This window comes from Alosa sapidissima, chromosome 9, assembly GCF_018492685.1.
Source record: "Alosa sapidissima isolate fAloSap1 chromosome 9, fAloSap1.pri, whole genome shotgun sequence".
Lineage (NCBI taxonomy): Eukaryota > Metazoa > Chordata > Actinopteri > Clupeiformes > Clupeidae > Alosa > Alosa sapidissima.
In genome coordinates, this window is record NC_055965.1 from 32518106 (window position 1) to 32541327 (window position 23222).

Consider the following 23222-nt stretch of genomic DNA (forward strand, 5'->3'; position numbering starts at 1 on the left):
GCACACAGCTCGTTATAAAGCCTATCGACTGCCTTAACAGATAGGCTTTGCTCTTGGGTTTGGCCTTACAGCGAACTCAATGCTCTTGTTGCTTGCAGTTTGTTAAATAAAGCGATGCAGATTACATTATTTATTTCTGATTAATTGCGTCTTTTGATGTATTTTGCAACATTTGCTTGTTAGGCTGGGCTACTGTCAATGTCCTGTACAGGTCAATGTTCAACAATTGCTGGTGTAGGCCTAGGCTATTAATCAATTAGGGACTGTTCGTTATTTATTTAATTAAGGGGCTACCGGAGGAGTTTTGGGAGCGTTAGTCAAAAAAGACGTGACCCTCCCTCGCCAGCAAGAATTTTTTCTATGACCCTCCAAAGTGATTGAGAAAAAACGCATGATCCTCCCCAGTCCCAACAATGTATTGATGCCTTAGGCTACTGGGTCAATTTGGGAGCTTGCATGCTACGACTCCTTCCTTGAAATGCCTTGAAAAGGCTGTCGTTTGCACAATTTCACAAATAATCACCGGGACCGAAACAAACCTGTCAACTTTTCCCAGGTTTATCGCGTATTTTAACTTTTTCCTCGCTGTCTTAGGAGGAGCTGCAGGGCCGTCGCAAGGGGATGCGAGGCCCTGTGCGAACTTGACAGATGCAAGGCCCTTTTCACTTACGTGCATGAAATCATGCGATAGCTTACTTTACACATAGCCAAGGCTACCGTCGGTGTATTTTAATAGTAGCCTAGTCTAATAAGCTACACCAGCTTGCCTTTAAGAGGGGAAATTCAATTGTATAGCCTATAACATTAGCTGAGTCACATATTTGGCCATATGGTGTTTATCATAGGCTACATCACGAAACCAAATAGTGTAACAAAGGCGAACACTTTAACAGGGGGAATTCATTGGGCATGAATCATTGTGCTGAACGGTATTTGTCAATGAGCAGAAACACACACGACATTCAAACTATTGATAAGATGTACTGGTCTGTATCTATAGGCTAACATTGGACAAATAAATGACACTGACTCGCCATATCCTGACTCAGGAAAAAAAACATTTTCTTGCTTTGCCGCAAACTCAGCAATGAAATCATAGGCCAGTTTGCAGGTAGCCTAACGTCTTTTTCATAGAAGGGAGAGCCCAGTCTCTCCTGTGACATGGAGGTGCGCAAATAGTTTTTAATAGCCTGTTCAACTTCGAAAAGCTTCGTTCACCCGATGCCAGTCACTGATCGCAATTTCAAAGTTCGGAAAGCTTCATCTTTTTAAGTTTTAAGTGCAGTGGCCCATATCTGCCCCCTTTGGAATTATATCTCGAGCCTATTATAAGGTCCAGTGCGTTATGTCCTGGGATTCGGATGTGCTCAAAAAGAAAAGAAAAAACACTTTTTTATAGATGGTTATGAGGAGCAATGTGAGAGAGAAATTTGATGATCATTGATCGTTGTTTTGGGACGTTAAGCCTTTTCCATAGGCGTCAGTGAAGGAGATTGAAGAATGACCATTTTTTTTTATACGAAAATATTTCTTAACTACAAAAACTCAGTGTCTAAAAACTCAGTGTCATTCAGACTCAACCCTCTTGTTGTTTTATTATCTTTTTCGTTGTCGTTTGAACGTTGGCAAGCAGGCATGTTGCGGTTGCAATTTAAGTGAAATTTCTACAGTAGGCCTACAACATGCTGTTAGGCTGGGCTACTGTCAATGTACTTGTACAGGTAAATGTTCAACAATTGCTGGTGTACAGGTTATATAATCAATTAGCTAAATCATTTGTCCAGCTGTTTAAACATTTTTTCGTGCTACATTCAAACGCAAAAGGTGCTTTGATATGTTTTTCGTTTGAACGTCGGCAAGCAGTCATGCTTTGGTTGCAATGAATGAGGATAATTGCTTTTTTTTTGCATTATTTTGAATATGACTCGCTCCAGTCTCAACAGCACGTACTTTTTCCACACGCTTAGTTCTAACACACATAGGCCTATCCCCTCTCGCTTTCTCTCTCTCCATCCCTGCACACGGTGCTTTCTTAAAGGAGCTGCACCATTTTACAACAATTGCATCTACATTTTCATATTAGAATGTTTTGTCAAGTGTAAGCTTAAACTACCGTGATCAATTTAAGTTCCCGTGCCCCCGCTGCATCATGGAAGCAGTAAGTCAGTCGCATCAAAAATAGTAGTGGCACCCAAGTGACACCTTGTGGTTGTTTGTGTCAACTGCAGTTTGTGCCATTTCTGCTGAGAAAATGGGGATCGTGATTCATGAAGGAACCCGTCCAAACTTAACGGGGACCCACTGTATACGATATATATCGCCCACCCCTACTTAATGCATGTTAATGTCTCATTGTTTCTCAGAATATCACCAAAAGATGACTTCTATTCTGTTCAATCAATCAAGTGCACCTTCCTTCTTCCGTTATTTTTATAACCACCAACCTCCATTGGTGCATGTTAGCCAACAGTAAATGCAAATTTGTTTTTCTAAGTTTATTAGCATAGGCTACCAGTTTTGACTGATGTTGTTCAGACACCGGTCTACCTCAAAACAGAGGTAAAAAGTAGCCTATTTTTCAGCCTCTCCTATGTCAAAAACTCGAAATCCAAATTTGCCAACAGGTTTGTTTTTGAATTGAGGCGGTCACCATTTAAGGGCAACTCCACGCAAAACTGTCATATCCACAACGTCAAATAAATACCATGGCACTGTGTTGGCTTTATGGATGTGACCGTTTTGCACGGAATTGCACTTAAAAGTGAGCGCCGTCTTTATATTTTTTCATATGTGAGAAAGATTTCTCACATGCAAGTGGAACCGAACAGGGTTAACACAGCAATAGCCTACTAACTCGTTGCAGTGTGCGATATAGAATCAGAATATAGAGCGATATAGAATACAGATATCAGAATCAGTCTTCGGATGGAAACTTTCCCATTTCAGCCTTGTGTTCGCGCTGGCAAGCTGTGTTCGCTGACGTTTCCTTTTTGACATGTTCCTTATCTAGCCTACAGCAGGCGCACACATCAACAATAACAATTAAAGTGTTCTCGTTGACTGAAATGTAGGGAGTTTGATATTGACATGGCAACGAACCGCGAATGTAACAATATTGAGCAGCTACGGTTACGGAGTCAAGTGAGGTGGAAAGTTATATAGGCTAAATTACTCAGATTTATTACATTTGGAAAATGAACAAACTAAAATAGAATACATTTGAATTAAATACTCATTAATTAATTTCAAAAGTTGAGCCACATCAGAGGGATCAAAGAGCCATGGGTTGCCGACCCCTGATGTAGACGTAGCCTTAGGGAGAATGTGTGTGTGTGTGTGTGTGTGTGTGTGTGTGTGTGTGTGTATGTGTGTGTGTTTGTGTGGAATCTTACTGGTCTCGATCTGATGTGCATCTCTGTTGGTCAGCATCTGCAACTCCTCCTCCTTCCCTCGTCGTCCTTGTGGTCTACAGCAGTCCACCAGCACCACTGATACCCTCTTCATCTGGGCCAGAGACACGGGGTCTGTAGGGAACAGGTCAGTTTAGGAGCTGTGGACTCCAGTGCAAATGTTGGAGCACAGACCGTGTTCAATTGTGACGGCATCGACACATTTCAGCCTATAGCCTTAGGGGGGGAGAGAGAGAGAGAGAGAGAGAGTGTGTGTGTGTGAGTGTGTGGGCCAGAGACACAGGGTCTGTAGGAAACAGGTCGGTTTAAGACTCCAGTGGGTTTTCTAACTTTTTCTATCATTCTAACATTCAAGTCCCACCTGACCCCCATCAACCTGGCTAAATGGTAGTAAATCCATTCTAATGGATCCAATGGTAGACTACTACATATCTGCAAACTGACAACATTTTATTTAATGAACTCTTTGTGTATCAGTATGTAGTTCCTAAGTCCTACCTCCCTGAAGAGAATCCTCTTGGTATTCTTCATCATCCTCTTGGTCTTCTTCCTCATCCTCATGGTCTTCTAATTTCACTTCAAACTTCACTGTTGTCTGCGATGCTTCATTAGAGCCAAGAGACTCAGTTTTACAGAACAGCTCAGTGAGCGGCTTCTCCTCCTCGTCGTCTTGATATGTGATCATGTGATCATATTGCTCTTCTTTAATGTCCTCTACTTTTGGTGTTGGCAGCTGGAATGCTTCATTACCGCCAGAGCTTACCGACGGCCCAAGATCCATAGGAACGGTCTGAGGATCCTGTCCGGAGATTCTTGTCTGTATTCAGGAAAACAGGGCCAACAGGTTGGTGTTATTTTAACGCCTTTCAAACTCACTTTACCTCCTCGGGTACCTGAAAAACAGAGCATGAACATAGCAGGAAGAGGGTACGATATGTATCATCCGTTCAACAACATCATCAACACGTTTCACACACAGCTCGTTATTAATGCATTATCATAGCGGATATGTAACCATCTCACCTCTTGTAACATTCGCCTCAGGTGGCTTTAAACACCATGTCCTATTCTCTACACCTGACTCTACACTTATGCATTTGTCATGTATACAGACCTTACTGTCCTATATCTGACCCTAGGCAGATGGGTCAGGCCCTTTCTCCATTCAGTGTAATCTCAATAGATGCTAACCAAACTTTGTTTGCAAAACAAACTTTAGTTTTTTTTTTGTGTGGAATCTTTAGATCTTCTTCGGTACCATTTAAGGTGGCTGGTAAATCAAGATTAAGGAGAACTACTGCCACCACCTAGACTGGAGTGGGACTACAGGAGCCTTGAATTCGCTTTCAGACTGTAACGAATGGGATTATTTTGCAACATTTCCACTCCAGTCTGTTATCAATTGCAACTGCGTGTTCCACTGTAGCCTACTATTTGAAGAGTTTGGTTCCATCTCCGCTTTTAAAAACGATTTAATTGTTTCATCACCACCATCTAGCACTTGACATGTTTCCCAAAAGCATAGTTGCTAACTTAGTTGGTTGGCAATGGGAAATTGCATTGCAACCAACAAAGTTGGTTAGCAGGTTAGCAACTATGGTTTTGGGAAACGCACCCCTGAGCGATGTAAGGCAACGCTCACTACACAAACTAGCTTGACGTGGAGAGTGAGGAAATTAATGAATCACTGCCATATCACACTTGGGAAATGGGGATCATTAGGGGAGTACATTGAATGATCCGATCGTTGGAAATGTGTCCAGGACACCGAGGAACTCTGTGCGTTAGCAGTCTGTATTTTCCCTGATGCTGAAGTGCTGCTGATTTTTGAGTAGGCTACTGCCGGTAGTTAATAATATCGTAAGATTTATGAGTAGGCTAATACCTAAGATATAAAAAGCAAAGCTTACCTCAAACCAATTCCATTACTCTATATTCTTTCATTCAGGGTAATCTCCCTCAACGACGAACAAAACTTTTTTTTTGTTGTGAAATTCCCCTATTTCAGAGCAGCCTAGGCTCCTGGATATTCAGATCTTCTTTTCTACCATTTAATGGCGACTGGTAAACCAAGATTAAGGTGTACTACTTCCACCACCTGGGCTGGAGTGGGACTACAGAAGCCTTGAGTTCGCTTTTCTTGCTTTTAGACTGTAACGGAGAATGTCTAAAAAGGGGAGAACAGTTCCTTCTCTGGTTCCACGTGAGGGCGCACGCGGGCGATTGCAGAATGAATGGAGGTCTATGGAGCTGTCCCTACCTTTTACTGTCTATGAGCTGCCCCCCTCAAAATCCACTTCGAGATATAATTTTTTGTCTAGAAATTTGAATGTTGCATTCAAAAGGGAAGCCAAAGAAAATGCACACTGCTTAGTAGCCTATAATCCATGTTGAATTTGCAAAAATTACAAACAAATCTGAGATTTCTCAACGACAATGAGGTGAAAGAGAGACATTTAGCCGTCTCGCTCCATAGACTCCCATTGTTTTTGTTTTTGAATTAATTTCTTAGTTAAAAGTAAAGTTGTCGTTTCAAGAAAATATTTGCACAACAGTATACAGATCTGACAGATCTGACAAACTGTTATGTACCAGTATTCCTACCATCATCTTGTTTAACAAGATGATGGTAGGAATACTGGTACATAACAGTTTCAATCGCTAACAAGCACTTACCCATACTTCAGATACCTTTTCTAAACTCTTAACACAGACTCACACCTACAGAACACAACTAGCCAAATGGATAATTTTCTTCTCAAAAACACATTCTGTTAAATATATACTAACTCTTCATTTCAAAACAGAACACATATTTCTCTGCACACAAAAACTTTACCAAAACACTGGAAATCTGACTCAAAATGAAATTATTCTGTCAAAGAATAAGACTTGTTTTCACTTCACTTCACTTCACAAGGAACATGCATTCAATCAAAGTACACCAGGTTTCAAAATACTGGCTATTGTTGACATTACAACAACTGCATAGACTTTTATGTTTCAGTTTTACAGGTATTTGCATGCAAAAGATGCTCTATCCACAGTTTTTACACTAAATTTCTTGGTTGGAAACTGTATGTCCACATGTAATGTTCACATTCAAAAGCATTCCAGTAAAAAGCAAATCAGTTTTTTCCCCTTTATTGTTTACTATAGGAGATAGGCTACAGTAGAAATACTGTTTACAGTATGATAGAACAGAAAAGGTTTTACAGTATTGCTTACAGTAAATAAAATATCCATGAAACACACAAGTGCATTCTGAACAACAACTGAAAAACAACAGCAAAAAGCCCAGATAAAAGGGGGGAAACTAAAAAAAGCACAAAATTACTGTATCTAATCTCTGCGATCTTCAGAGTTAGGCCACATGTTTTCAGCAACATTGCATCTGATATTATCCAAGGCGATGCACCGGAGATAAAACCATTTGGTAGCAGATGCAGAGCAGAAGCAGAGGTTTTGATAGTGTATCTAAGGTTTGGAATATTGTGTTTGCTATTGTGGGATGTTGTGTGTTGACATACGTAAATACTACAAAAACAATCCATACTGTAGTTTTGTTGGGAGGTATAGGTTGTCTGTTAAAAAAATGTAAGTATTGCAAAAATGTGTTCATTGACTGCATATTGTGTGAAAACGACATGCCACAAAAGACCGATGCTGTGCTAATTGTGTTTAGTTTTGAAAATGTGACAACTGGTTAGACAAACGCTTGTTAGCGACTGAAAAAAACTGTAACTGTTAACAATTAACAGTATAGGTGATAGTCAGGTCAAATAATGAAAATCTATGAAGTGGGCCCATATCCTTAAGATTTTAAAATGTGTGTTTTGCTTTTCCACTGCTGGGCACAGTTATGAGGCTTCTGTCCAGTGTGAGTAAGCACCTGACTAAAGATGACATATGAGGCTTCTGTCCAGTGTGAGTAAGCACCTGGCTAAAAATGACATATGAGGCTTCTGTCCAGTGTGAGTAAGCACCTGGCTAAAGATGACATATGAGGCTTCTGTCCAGTGTGAGTAAGCACCTGGCTAAAGATGACACGCTTAACGCTTATTCTTTATCATCACCCGGAGAGAAGAAATACTCTTTTCTGATTGTCTGGTGGGAGAGAGAGTGGCAGGTTCCAGCTGGCTTCTCGTTGTTGATAATTGATTTTTAATATAAGAAACTATTAAAAGGAAATCATGAGGACAACAAAAATAACGCTAGAGATTGCGGAGTTATCCAGTTCCCACTACTAACCATTTATAAAAGGTGAGAGGGCACTTTGACAGGCTGCACACACTGATTTGGACTGTGATAGAATATGAAGAGTGGTCTTTCTAATCCGTTTCCCTTAAACTGAGCACATGATGCCAATTGAATCACATTCCACTCAGATAGCTACTGTAAGTGGCTACCAGGTTCATAATTCACTTTTAATTGCAAACAGAAAATGTCTAGCTAGCATGTCATTAAATACTTATATTTCCAAAGGAATGAAGGTTGTTTATACCAACTTAATAGTATACCTATCATTGCTAATATTGTGCTATAAATGTGGCACAAACAATGTTAGAGTTTGTGGACCAGCCATAGGCTATAATTAATTGGAGCTGGCAAAATATTATGAATATCGTGAAGCCTAGACAATACTCTTAAAGTGACAGTGCACCATTTGTAAATGAGCTAAACAGCATCAAATCGTATAATTTCTAAATGTATATTTATTCAAAATTACTTTATTTTTTCTCTTTTTTTTGGCGGGGGGGGGGGGCTCTCACACACCTTAGTTATCATAATATGGAATGACCGACGCAACGTGTGAGTTAGCATATGGGTCTTAAGATTTGACATTTGTTTAAAGGCTTTTCCACACTGGGCACATTGATGAGGCTTCTCTCCAGTGAAAGTTCGCAGGTGGATATTAGATATGCCATTGGTCACATTTATGGGGTTTTCAAGTGTACATAATTTCAAAACGAGGCACCAATATCTATTGTTATTCAATGTTGTTAATATAATTTGCATTTGCACCGATGCCATATTAGAACCTAGCCTGGAAAATCCAGACCCTGGTAATCTAGAAAGATTAAGGGTCTGGCCACAGACAATGTAATGGCCCAACTCAAGGGACGGCAACAACCATGCATTTAAAAATCTCACTGCACGCAATTGGATAACACTAGACCATGTTTACTCTGAATGATTTTGGACTTCGACACAATCGGATAACACTACGACCAATGTGTACTGTCCTCCAACGTTGCAGCGCTGTCTTCATCAGTTTAGCTGGTTCCCCGAAATGTTGGGGTAAAAGTAACGTGCATCATTGCTCATTGCCAGAGTGTCTCGCAGAGATAATTCCATTGTGCTCTCGTGAGAACTCTGAATTTCCAGGGTAATTAGAACCGGGATTAGAAACGCAATTCATGAGGTTTCTCTCCCGTATGTGTAAGCATATGGGATCTAAGAGTTGAAGCAAATAGAAAACAATTTCCACAAGGGGCACATTTATGACCTGTCTCTTCAGTGTGTCTTAGTATGTGGTGTTTAAGAGTTGTGGTCCATTCAAATGCTTTTCCACACTAGGCACATTTATGAGGCTTCTCTCCAGTGTGAGAAAGCATATGGGTCCTAAGACTTGACATTTGTGTAAATGCTTTTCCACACTGGGCACATTGATGAGGCTTCTCTCCAGTGTGAGTAAGCATATGGGTCCTAAGATTTGACATTTGTGTAAATGCTTTTCCACACTGGGCACATTGATGAGGCTTCTCTCCAGTGTGAGTAAGCATATGGCTTTTAAGAGCTGATGGTCGATAAAAACCTTTTCCACACTGGACACATTGATGAGCCTTCTCTCCAGTGTGTGTAAGCATATGGGTCCTAAGATTTGACATATGTGTAAATGCTTTTCCACACTGGGCACATATATGAGGCTTCTCTCCAGTGTGAGTAAGCATATGGCTTTTAAGAGTTGATGTTTGATAAAAACCTTTTCCACACTGGGCACATATATGAGGCTTCTCTCCAGTGTGAGTAAGCATATGGATTTTAAGAGTTGATGTTTGATAAAAACCTTTTCCACACTGGGCACATTGATGAGGCTTCTCGCCAGTGTGTGTTCGCATATGGCTTTTAAGAGTTGATGTTTGATAAAAACATTTTCCACACTGGGCACATTGATGAGCCTTCTCTCCAGTGTGAGTAAGCATATGGCTTTTAAGAGCTGATGGTCGATAAAAACCTTTTCCACACTGGGCACATTGATGAGCCTTCTCTCCAGTATGTGTAAACATATGGGTCCTAAGACTTGACATGTCTGTAAATGCTTTTCCACACTGGACACATCGATGAGGCTTCTCTCCAGTGTGAGTTAGCATATGGATTTTAAGAGTTGATGTTTGATAAAAACCTTTTCCACATTGGGCACATTGATGAGCCTTCTCTCCAGTGTGAGTAAGCATATGGTTTTTAAGAGCTGATGTTTCATAAAAACCTTTTCCACACTGGGCACATTGATGAGCCTTCTCTCCAGTGTGAGTAAGCATATGGCGTTTAAGAGTTGACGTTTGATAAAAACCTTTTCCACACTGGGCACATTGATGAGCCTTCTCTCCAGTGTGAGTAAGCATATGGTTTTTAAGAGATGATGTTTCATAAAAACCTTTTCCACACTGGGCACATTGATGAGCCTTCTCTCCAGTGTGAGTAAGCATATGGCGTTTAAGAGTTGATGTTTGATAAAAACCTTTTCCACACTGGGCACATTGATGAGCTTTCTTGCCAGTGTGAGTATGCATGTGACGGTTAAGCTTTGACATTTGAGTAAATGCTTTTCCACACTGGACACATTGATGAGGCTTCTCTCCAGTGTGAGTAAGCATATGGATTTTAAGAGCTGTGGCCCTTTTAAATGCTTTTCCACAATGGGTACATTGATGTCCTTCTAGGAGATGCAGGTTGAGTTCATCATTCTGTTGTGTTCCATGTGGATATTTTGATGCACCTGTAAGAGTTACCATATAGACTTAGAATTAGAATGAGGCATAAGCACTTAAGGCAAAGATCTTAGATTACTAACAAGATAGAGCAACGTAATTTGTTTCTATGGGAGCAAAACCATTTTGTTTGCTTGTTTTGTTTTTCTTTGATTTGGTGATCTATGGTAGCTGTCCTGTGTAAATGTAATTAATTGGTTATGGTTATGTTAATACATTACTTAATGGATGTTAATGTCTAATTGTTTCTCAGGGCGGGAGGTGATGGTGATGGTTAGTGAGTCAGATGTCAGACCCCCCACTCTAACCACTTGTGAACGGTTGGTGAGAAAGTCAAATATCCAGTGACACAGGGTGGTGTTCAGTCCTAAGGCCTTCATCTTTGTGATCAAGGTGAGAGGTACAATCGTGTTGAATGCTGAACTAAAGTCAATGAACAGCATCCTCACATAATTCCCATTCCCCTCCTCCAGGTGAGTTAAGGTGGTGTGCATGAGGTTTGAGATGGCATCCTCTGTGGACCTGTTGGCTCTGTAAGCAAATTGGAGGGGGTCGAAGGAGGCAGGGAGGGATGAGCAGATAAAGTTTTTCACAAGCTTCTCAAAACACTTCATCACTGTTGACGTCAGGGCTACTGGGCGGTAGTCATTCAGACATGATGGACTTTTGTTTTTCGGAAATGGAACTGGTTGAGGCAAGTAGGAACTGTCTCTTGAGCCAATGATGTGTTAAATATATAAGTGAACACAGGAGCTAACTGAGCAGCGCAGGATTTCAAAACCCTGTTAGAAATTCCATCCGGTCGAGCAGCTTTTCTACAATTAACCCTCCTAAAGGCATTGCTCACATCGACCTCAGAGACACAGAAAGGTGCATCCTCATTTGCTTCACATGCTGCAGCTAGTGCAAGATAGTGTTTTTCATGTCAAAGCGAGCATAAAAAGCATTAAGTTCATCAGGGAGGGCTTTACTCACATTCATCATAGGAGGGGACTTTCTTTCAAAGCCAGTGATTGTTCGGAGTCCTTTCCACACTCGTGCTGGATCACCCTCCAAGAAATCAGCTTCAACTTTGTCTCTATAGCGCCGCTTAGCATCTTTAATAGCTCTACGTAAACTATAAGATGCTGCTTTGTAATCCGTCATATCCCCTGAAATAAGACCAGCATTATAAGTCATGGTGCGTGTCTTAAATGCCGTTCTCACTTCTCTATCCACCCATGGCTTTTGGTTAGGGAAGCTTCGGATCTTTACAGTTGGGATGATGGAATCAGTTAGAATATTGATGTAACTCAATGATACTTCCGTAAACTCATTGATGTCAGCAGAGTTCGTCTTGAACATCTCCCAGTCAACGTTGCTAAGGGCGTCCTGTAGCCTGTCTTTCGATTGGTCAGTCCAGCGCTTGACCTCCTTCGTCACTGGGGGGTCCGTCTGACTTCTCTGTTTGTACATAGGCAGTAGGAAAACAGCGGCATGATCTGATTTTCCGAAAGCTGGTAGAGACTTAGCTTTGTAACTGTTCTTGAACTGTGTGTAGCAGTGATCCAGTGTGTTGTCACCACATGTAGGGAAGTGAATGTGTTGAATAAATTCAGGCATGGACCGGTTCAGATGTACTTGATTGAAATCACCGGCCACAATAAGCGCAGCTTCAGGGTGCGTGTGTTGTTAGGCCTACCAGAGATTAGATTTGGTGATGGCCTTGGAGTCTGGCTGGCTCATATTCAGTGAGGTGAAGTTTCATGCAAGAATTGAGGCAGTCACCATTTAACCCTTAAAGGAGTACCGTCACACCGGTGTGACGGGAATGTTGGGAAATGAACGTTCTAAAGAATATCTGGGTTCATTGAATTCAACATAGAATTTTAGAACCTTCAATTGTTGCGGAACTTAGAATGTTCAAAAACCTACACCTTTAAGGGTTAAGGGCAACTCCACGCAAAACTGTCATATCCACAGCGTCAAATAAATACCATGGCACTGTGTTGGCTTTATGGATGTGACCGTTTTGCACGGAATTGCCCTTAAAAGTGAGCGCCGTCTTTATATTTTTTCATATGTGAGAAAGATTTCTCACATGCAAGTGGAACCGAACAGGGTTAACACAGCAATAGCCTACTAACTCGTTGCAGTGTGCGATATAGAATCAGAATATAGAGCGATATAGAATACAGATATCAGAATCAGTCTTCGGATGGAAACTTTCCCATTTCAGCCTTGTGTTCGCGCTCGCAAGCTGTGTTCGCTGACGTTTCCTTTTTGACATGTTCCTTATCTAGCCTACAGCAGGCACACACATCAACAATAACAATTAAAGTGTTCTCGTTGACTGAAATGGGACTGAAATGGGAAATCGGTGATTTTGTTTGATATTGACATGGCAACGAACCGCGAATGTAACAATATTGAGCAGCTACGGTTACGGAGTCAAGTGAGGTGGAAAGTTATATAGGCTAAATTACTCAGATTTATTACATTTTGAAAATGAACAAACTAAAATAGAATACATTTGAATTAAATACTCATTAATTCATTTGCCGACCCCTGATGTAGACGTAGCCTTAGGGAGAATGTGTGTGTGTGTGTGTGTGTATCTTACTGGTCTCGATCTGATGTGCATCTCTGTTGGTCAGCATCTGCGTCTCCTCCTCCTTCCCTCGTCGTCCTTGTGGTCTACAGCAGTCCACCAGCACCACTGATACCCTCTTCATCTGGGCCAGAGACACGGGGTCTGTAGGGAACAGGTCAGTTTAGGAGCTGTGGACTCCAGTGCAAATGTTGGCGCACAGACCGTGTTCAATTGTGACGGCATCGACACATTTCAGCCTATAGCCTTAGGGGGAGAGAGAGAGAGAGAGAGAGAGAGAGAGAGAGAGTGTGTGTGTGTGTGTGTGTGTGTGTGTGAGTGTGTGGGCCAGAGACACAGGGTCTGTAGGAAACAGGTCGGTTTAAGACTTCTTCTTTCTAACTTTTTCTATCATTCTAACATTCAAGTCCCACCTGACCCCATCAACCTGCCTAAATGGTAGTAAATCCATTCCATAGACTGTATATATAGAACTGGACGGTGTGGCTGCATTCTGCAGTGTTCTATGGAATTGAGGCCGAGGTGACGCCATCTTGGAAAATTTGGAGCCAATTTGAAGTGCGGCTGCGCAGCAAAAGTTGAAGCATGCGCAGTGAAGAGGAGTCGCGGTCAGGCACGCCCACTCAGTTGCCACTCAGCGAGTTAAACACGCCCCTTGTCAAGTGAAACCCGCCCCCTTCTCCTTTCCACAACGCAGGTCGACTCGGCGCCGAAGGCTAGCTGGCTGGATGCATTTTGCGGCTGTGAGTTAGCTAAACAGTACAAACAACAATCAGTTTGTTCTTGTCTGGTAAGTGTTGCGTATCCACTGAAAAGTTTTTTTGTCTATTGGTGTTCTTAAATACGTCTAAGAGAGCTTATTATGTTGATTATAGACTGTGACAATTTAGTATGGTGAATACTAATGAGCTAACAACAGAAATATGGACAGCGAATTAGATGCTAACGTTAGCAGCTACAGTAAAGGGGACATATTATGCAAATTTCACTTTTTGCATCCTTTTGTACCTCCATTTGGGTCTCTACTGCTCCTAATAACACTCCAAGCGCGAAAAAAAGCCATCCATCCGTTTTCTGTGAGTCCGTTGAACGATTTTGGTGTCAGGAATCATAGGCTTCTATGAGCCATTTGAATGGCTCCCTTATACTGACGTCAAAATAAGGAAATTTGCATAGAACCACCCTGGCGCCACCCCTCACCTCTCAACCCCCACATAGCCCCACCCACTCGATTAGTTTGCTGGTTTAACAAGCACGGACATCGAGCACAATGGCTACAAGCAAGAGCAAGTCACACATGAAGTGTTGTGTTGTTGGCTGCACAGAACAACACAAATCCTTGCACTTTCTCCCAGCCAAAGAGAACAGAAGAACCGAGTGGCTCCATTTCATTTTCGATGGCCATGTTCCAGCAACAGTCGGCAAAAATGTTGTGTGTGCGAACCACTTCAAGGCAGTACACTGAGGGATTAGCCATCAAACTTAGTAATGATTGTTAAAATGTTGTCTAGAAGCTAGACCTCCATTGTCATGTTATCCAAAATGGAGGCAACCAACAGCTAAAATCCCTTAGTATAAGCTGTTAGCTGTAGCCTCACTTTATAACGTTATTCAGTGTTTGCACATTTCTCCTATAGCTCTATATCATTTAAGCTGCAAGGGTTTGTCACAATTTGTAGTCGTTTTGTCCTTACTGATGATGAGTTAGATATGGTCATGTTATCTACAATGAAGGTGGCCAGTAAAAGCTGTTAGTCTAGGCTAATGTTTGCTGTTGTAAAGAGATATAGTACCGACATAGTGCAAGAAGTTGTAGCCTCAGTTTTTAGCTCAAAGTAAACGTGCATATTATGTGCATGCCATTATTTTCATGTTTGGTTTTCTCTTTACTGCGCAAGACTCTACCTGGCTGCTCTGCATTACAATGAGGATGCTGCACGAGACCAGGCCACCTTATCCTCTGGGGACCCTCTCTACAGGATGCATTTCCCAAAGTACAGGAAGGGAGAGTGCAGGGTGAAACCCATCAAAACCGAGACAACATTCCGTAAGTTACATAATTTTTATTCATCAACAATAAAAGATCTGGTCATTATGCATGCTATTGCACTATGGTGTCTTTTACAATGAACAAAACAATAAATAAATGTACAATGAAATACTTTACAAACTATGTACATAGTTACAAAGTGTGAAATATTGCACAGGGTATGTGGAAGACTTGATGGGCTTCATCATGGGCGAGGTCTTTGTGGACCCAAAAGCATACAGGGAGGAACTCCTGAAAATAAGCATTCCTCCGGACCTGTCCTCAGAGTTTGAGCACCCAGGAGGTGATCGCCAACTACATGTCTAGCTTCAATCCAGGGGAGGCAGTTTGAAGCCCACGTATAGTCCTTGGCTGTCAGGAAACTCCCGATGGACACGCAGGACCACACATGACGGGATGACGACCCTTATTCTGCATCCAAGGAATCCCCAACACCAACTGACAAAGCTCCTGTAGGCAAGATACCTGTAATGACTAAAAAAAAAAAAATTGCAGTAGTTAGCAGGTTACATAATCTGTCAGTTCTGTCAAAAGTGCACAAAGTGCAATTGTCATATTTCAAAGAAATATGATGTTTTATTTCTGTTTTGTGTAATAAATATATTTTGTAATGTCTTAAATGTGTCACGAGTGTATGTTTGATACCTGCTGAATTTGCAGACAATAGCCATACATAAAAAGAAAGAAAACTACAATTAATGTGTTGGTGTGTAAGGCCATTAGTGACCTATGCACATTAGTAAGACTAACATCTGCTTTTGCTGATAAAAACGGTAGCCTGTCACTTCTCATAAACACTGGGAAAAACGAATAAGTAGCCTAATAAATAACACATACTGCTCTATGCCCCGGAGCCATAAGGCCCCATGGTCAGCTCTGTATATGTTCAGTGCATTCTGAAGAGAATAAACATTCAGGCACACCGGGTATAAACCCGTCTGCTGTAGACGTCGTGTGATCTATAATGGTAAGGTAAGGTGAGTGCTATGCTAGCACAGTCCCTAGCATTATTCGTAAATGAGTGAGTAATATGGCAGCATACTCGCTAGCTCATTTGTAAATAAGTTAGTAACACGGTAACATATTTGCAGGCCTTTCTGTAGCTTAGAAAAGTTACCTGTGGAATCTCCTGGCAGCATACCTCAATTGTGGCATTGCCTTCAAATGCAAGCAAATGTTAAATATTGTAAAAAGACTGGCTTTATGTCACGAAAAATTACATTACCATTACTTCGTAACAGGCTGAACAGGCTAATAGCCAAGCCTAATTTGGCATGTAGGAGAGATAGCGAATAAATACATTAATTTAAAAAGTTAACAAACCATTCAGAAACGGCTTGCAGCATTCGTGAAGGTGTTTCTGCAGGTGGCTCCTCTTCATCTTGATCTGGGTCTGACTGGGTCGAAAATGTTTTTTTCTCTCTCTCTGACAAACACGTTTGTTTTACCGGGGGTTCTGGAGCGCTATGTGCATTCTTAGAAACATAAGCTTCTAGTCTAGACCAGGCAAAGCGTGAGCTTGTAGCCATCTGCATTCGGTAGGCTATATTCACCAGACCCATGGCTACACTGTACATGCAACTGTGTGCTGTTCCTTTCTCTGTCTGTTATCTGCAGCGTTAGGGCCTCCTCTCCGATGAGATTGCTATCCGCGGATCAGCGAAGTTACAGGCTGCCCATGCTTCTGTCACACGTCTGATCATTTGCGGCACAAATGAATGGTAGACTATTAATGAACCGGTGGCCGGAAAAAACGTAACATTTTCCAGATTAGGAAATATTCCTTAATTGTGTGTGATTAAATAAAGATGCATAGCCTACAATTGGGGGGTAGTAACGTGAGCGCTCATTCAATGTCTATGTGCGTCTGCGCAAGTGAAACTGAACCTAATCATAAAGACACCTTTCTCAGCAACTTTTCTGTTCAATCAGCATAATTGGCATTACGATCCACCCGACGTTTCCCTTGTCTACCCCGTTAAACTTCAGGCTCTCTTGTTTTGCTGAATGATATTACTCAGCGGATCACCCTAGTAGATAACCAGAATTACAGTCTCTAGAATTGTAGGTCAGAATGTAAACTGGGCCAAAGATGGTAAGCACAATTGCATTAACTTAAAACTATCTAGTCGAGTATAACCTAAAACTAGCTTAATTAAAATGCCACAGCCCATACTGATTTTTCCTTTTAGAATAGGCTATAGATATTAAGAGAATAAATCATTATGCAAATACTTTTACTTTTAATACTTAAAGTACATTTAAAAGCAGGTACTTTTTACTTTTACTTAAGTAGGGTTGTCATTGTGGTACTTTTACTAAAGTAAATATTTCTCTGTGTATTTGTACTTTTACTTAAGTACCGAGTTTCAGTACTTCCTCCACCACTGCAGTCAGTACAGTATATGATGTGATAAAGCAACGGTATGATGTGATAAAGCAACGCAAGTTAACGTTAACGTAATGTGAAGCATGGACCTCATCAACCAGTCATGTAACTACTAGCCAGTTTGCCAGCGTTGCATTTTTTCTAACGTTAACGACAGACACCTCTGTTAAAGCTACTTCTGTGATGGTAGGTCGGTAGCATAGACTGTAAAAAATAGATCGGTAGGTCGGTAGTTGTAGACCGCATAAGTGAATGATCGATAAATGAAACGCCTGCATTAAACACTACGCCAAGAACCAGTCACTTCCCAGGGATATCGGTGAACATTTGAGAAAGACCTTAGTTTGTCATCTAATGTCCATGATCAGTCATACTGATAACGTTATTTTTCAAGCTGACGTAAGTTAATAACATTCACACCGCATATTTAAATGTGTAGTTAACATTAGGTAGGCTGTGAAGTTTATTGCACACATATATTTAATTAATTGGTATTACTAGTGGTGTTGAGTGCCTGATTAGATGCTTTGTAATGTTGTCAAATTGTCTGACTAACTTTATTGTAACTTTCCTTTTTGCAGGTAAGATATGGGTGATGGCTGAATGTACTGGAGGTGGCGGCAAGGTGGTCTCCATGGTCTACATTAGTCTGCAAGCAAGGGAATGCCTACGTGAAGTGGTTTGGCTGGAGTGGTCTGAGGTGGCATGTCCTCCCCCTTTCTCCAAGTCCCCTGACATCCATCAACCTGACATCATCACCCACCGTCACTGGATCAACCTGAAGCCCCTTATACATGGGACATGGCACAGCACCACTACGTTCTGAAAACACATGACTTTCAATAACTTGCGTGGCACCAAGAAAAGTCTGCCGCTGCTCTGAACCTTCTGTTAATGTGACATCATTCATACTTGAGGCTGTACACATCCCTTTGTTTCTATTTTCTTTATTGAGGTCACCCAAACTTCAACTTTCTGTATGCCCCTGAACTCACAAAAATTGTAAATTGCAATGTGCCATTTAACCAGTGGTGTAGTCTAGTTAGTTAGTTGTAGTGGTGGGTATACTGTGAGCAACCCCAAATGTTATTAAATACGTATCCTTGCCTATTTTAAATGGGTATACTGAGATGATGCTTTTTAAATGGGTTTACTGTGTAGTCCTGTGTATCACGTAAACTATACCATACCACGGCCATTTAAAGGAGAATTCCGGTGTGATATTGACCTAAAGTGTATTGAAACATGATACCGAGTGTGAACGTATGTCTCATAGCCCATCACGGCTTGTCCCCTGCACTCCAAAATCTGGCGCTAGTTAGCCGATGCTACCAACAGCTTTTTCAATAGTGGTGCTTCGGCATCGGGCTAGCCATGCAAATAAATCACTGTTTTACACCCATTTACGAGGCTCAATGTATCTCCACACTTCATTGGTAGACTTCCGAGGGCCCTGACATTTAAAACGAGACATTGAGAACTTTGAAAAAGCACTGGTAGTTTACTTACAAGACGATTTATACAGACAGTATCTTCACAAAGTTTAGCGTTTGCAGCCATCTTGAATTTAGTCACGATAAGTCGAGCGACGAGTAAGAATGAACAGGTATGATAAGGGATCAGATTCCAAAAATAATTCAGTGGAAATGCATGGATTCCAGTTGCTGCTACTGGAAGAAACTGGAATCCATGCATTTCCACGGAATTATTTTTGGAATCTGATCCCTTATCATACCTGTTCATTCTGTTCTGTTCTGATCCCTTATCATACCTGTTCATTTACCTGTTTTAAATGTCAGGGCCCTCGGAAGTCTACCAATGAAGTGTGGAGATACATTGAGCCTCGTAAATGGGTGTAAAACAGTGATTTATTTGCATGGCTAGCCCGATGCCGAAGCACCACTATTGAAAAAGCTGTTGGTAGCATCTGCTAACTAGCGCCAGATTTTGGAGTGCAGGGGACAAGCCGAGATGGGCTATGAGACATACGTTCACACTCGGTATCATGTTTCAATACACTTTAGGTCAATATCACACCGGAATTCTCCTTTAACTGCCTTGGTATTTAAGTCAGAGGCCATTGCTTAGTATTTAACTGTAGCTTACACAAAGATGTAGACGTTACAAGAATATTAATATCAGAATAATTATTGGTTGATACTAAATCAATATTGAATGTTTTTGTTTTATTTCTTTTGTGTGATATATCATTCAGAATGCTGCAACATGACTGGTCTTCAATCAGCCAAAGAGGACACATGTAACTCCTCTCCTAGTTACTCACCATTGGCTCCCTACAGTAGCCAGAATTAAATTTAAATCTCTCACTTTGGCCTATAGGACACTGACTGGATCTGCTCCTTGTTATTTTAATTCAATGATCAAGATATACATCCCCAACCGCCCACTGCGATCTTCTGATGAGCGTCTGTTGTGTCGACCAGTCTTAAACTCAAATTCAAGACTCTTTTCCTCAGTGGTTCCATGTTGGTGGAATGAGTTGCCCAGTGCTCTTCGTTCTTGTGATAGTTTTTGGTCTTTTAAGCACTTCCAATACATTATGGTTTGTATGCAGTAGTACTGTTTTATTTTCATTATAGGCTGTTGATTAATTTGACATTGTTTATTATTGATATTCTCCTTAATGTAGTCTTACCATGTTATTGTTATTATATTATTGATTGAATGGGCATTATTATTTATTATTGCTTTCCCCCTCATTTTCATTGTTTATTTCATTAGGCTATTGATTGATCCCTGTTTTAAGTATTATATTGTTTGGTATTTGTTAAGGGTAACCATAACCATCATCATAGTGTGGTATTTTCTTATGCACTTGAAACAAAGAATAAAAATGTTTCTTTAAACGTAGTACCACTTTAAACACATCACACACTGAACAGCAAAGTAGCTTCCTGATTATGTGTGAAATGTTTACAGAGTATCCTGATGTAGTAGGTCCATGTTCTCATATTTTTACAGCTGACATGAAGGCTGCAATATTACATTTCTGATTTATAATGGAGCACTCTCTCTGGTGAAAGAATAGCAAGCCTGTGGTAGAGGCATACGATTACAGACATATTGAGAGAGCCTATCAATGAGTTGTCACAGTTTTCAATTTAGACGTATTATTTTGAAATGATGTACGTCTACGGGAGGATTTACACATCACTGGCAAGACCTGATCAAATCATACCAATGCAAAATGCTTCTCCAGCAGTGCAATCGCAGGTAACAACGATGCCGTAACACATTTTCAGATACCGCTGTTCTAAGCATATTAAGCAAATTGGCCATTTGTAACTTTGAATCCCTCCTCACGTTAAGCTATGGTCCAATAATGTGCTCACTAAAACACAAGTAACGTTATTTGTCGGGCTGATTCATAAATGGGCATACCGAGGTTGTCGACCTAGCAGGCTAGGTGGCGTTTATTGCCATTCGCAAAACTAAGCAAGAGTTAACGTTAATGAAACTTAACATCGCCTTCTCCAGTGACTTAAGTGTATTCAAATGAAGTTGCAACGATGATGGCGGCAATCACTGGTTACGTTAAACCATTTGAAACAAGTAGGACTGTAAATGATGGTGACTATGGCTAACGTCACTTCGGATCAATATAGCAGAGCCCTTTTACTTTACCTATCAACTGGCTAATGCTAGCATGATGTAGCATGCTATGAGCTAATATACTTAGCATCTACGAAAGAACAGCACATATCTTTTTTCACAAAGAATCTGTCACAACTAACAACGATGTCTCTTACAAACAACTACACAATGTATGACTATCAATTTTGTATTTAGTCAGACTGTGATAAGATATAGCCTAATGATAATAACAGCAACACTTATTTAGGTTAGATTATGTGTCGGAATCAGGTGTCATTAAAATAAGTGAGCGATGACGTGGTAGTGTCTGCAGCTATTTTTTACAGTCTATGGTCTGCAGCCTAGACGGTAAAACATAATGGACAAAGGGTCGTGTCTGCAGCCAGCCAGCTGTCAATCATAGGTGTAAACACGCCCTTTTTAGATTTGTTAATATAACATTAAAAAAAGATAATTTCAGCGAGAAAAGAAAAATTGTGTGCATTGAAGCATCTTGAAAACTATTTTTTCGAATAAAAAGTTGTTGATACAAAAATAGTTTTAGGTGAGAAAAGTGACACGGAAAGTTGGCTACTTGGCCATTGAAATACATGGGGATGGGCGGAGTTACACATTGTACTGCAGCCAGCCACCAGGGGCTCTGGATTAAGCTCGCATCACTCTTAACAGACGGCACACTGTCCAGTTCTATATACAGTCTATGATCCATTCTAATAGATCCAATGGTAGACTACTACATATCTGCAAACTGACAACATTTTATTTAATATACTCTTTGTGTATCAGTATGTAGTTCCTAAGTCCTACCTCCCTGAAGAGAATCCTCTTGGTATTCTTCATCATCCTCTTGGTCGTCTACTTCATCCTCATCGTCCTCTAATTTCACTTCAAACTTCACTGTTGTCTGTGATGCTTCATTAGAGCCAAGAGACTCAGTTTTACAGAACAGCTCAGTGAGCGGCTTCTCCTCCTCGTCGTCCTGACATGTGATCATGTGATCATATTGCTCTTCTTTAATATACTCTACTTTTGGGGTTGGCAGCTGGAATGCTTCATTACCGCCAGAGTTTACCGACGGCCCAAGATCCATAGCAACGGTCTGAGGATCCTGTCCGGAGATTCTTAAGAGGAGATTCTTCTGTATTCATAGAGGAAAGGAGGAAAACAGGGCCAACAGGCTGGTGTTATTTTAACGCCTTTCAAACTCACATTACCTCCTCGGGTACCTGAAAAACAGAGCATGAACATAGCAGGAAGAGGGTACAATATTTATCATCCGTTCAACAACATCATCAACACGAACATCATCAACACGTTGCACACACAGCTCGTTATTAATGCATTATCATAGCGGATATGTAACCATCTCACCTCTTGTAACATTCGCCTCAGGTGGCTTTAAACACCATGTCCTATTCTCTACACCTGACTCTACACTTATGCATTTGTCATGTATACAGACCTTACTGTCCTATATCTGACCCTAGGCAGATGGGTCAGGCCCTTCTTCCATTCAGTGTAATCTCAATAGATGCTAACCAAACTTTGTTTGCAAAACAAACTTTAGTTTTTTTGTATGGAATCTTTAGATCTTTTTCGGTACCATTTAAGGTGGCTGGTAAATCAAGATTAAGGTGAACTACTGCCACCACCTAGACTGGAGTGGGACTAAAGGAGCCTTGAATTCGCTTTCAGACTGTAAGGAATGGGATTATTTTGAACATTTCCACTCCAGTCTGTTATCAACTGCAACTGCGTGTTCCACTGTAGCCTACTATTTGAAGAGTTTGGTTCCAAAACGCTATCTCCGCTTTTAAAAACGATTTAATTGTTTCATCACCACCATCTAGCACTTGACATGTTTCCCAAAAGCATAGTTGCTAACTAAGTTTGTTGGTTGCAATGCAATTTCCCATTGCCAACCAACTAAGTTGCTAACAGGTTAGCAACTATGGTTTTGGGAAACGCACCCCTGAGCGATGTAAGGCAACGCTCACTACACAAACTAGCGTGACGTGGAGAGTGAGGAAATTAATGAATCACTGCCATATCACACTTGGGAAATGGGGATCATTAGGGGAGTACACTGAATGATCCGATCGTTGGAAATGTGTCCAGGACACCGAGGAACTCTGTGCGTTAGCAGTCTGTCTTTTCCCTGATGCTGCTGTTGTAA

General features: G+C 41.0%; 3 protein-coding genes across 13 annotated transcripts in view; 2 read left to right on the forward strand and 1 right to left on the reverse strand.

The window, feature by feature from the left end:
• The window catches only part of LOC121718789 (zinc finger protein 708-like), a 712111-nt gene that overhangs the window by 609860 nt on the left and 79029 nt on the right, over positions 1–23222 (reverse strand). For 7 of the 10 annotated variants that reach the window (XM_042103954.1, XM_042103953.1, XM_042103952.1 and 4 more), the window contains exons 6-7: positions 13005–13136; positions 3393–3524 (exon numbers count right to left, since the gene is read on the reverse strand). In XM_042103954.1, the coding sequence (XP_041959888.1) occupies positions 3393–3524; positions 13005–13136 (264 nt within the window). Of the gene's footprint in view, positions 1–3392; positions 3525–8681; positions 9173–9592; positions 10411–13004; positions 13137–22005; positions 22185–23222 lie in introns of those variants that run through there. The other 3 variants (XM_042103966.1, XM_042103969.1, XM_042103970.1) reach the window with 3 other exon arrangements.
• LOC121718874 (gastrula zinc finger protein XlCGF57.1-like) overlaps positions 1–23222 on the forward strand; it is a 404172-nt gene that overhangs the window by 219283 nt on the left and 161667 nt on the right. The window lies entirely within an intron of this gene.
• LOC121718943 (zinc finger protein 239-like) overlaps positions 1–23222 on the forward strand; it is a 627858-nt gene that overhangs the window by 93968 nt on the left and 510668 nt on the right. The window lies entirely within an intron of this gene.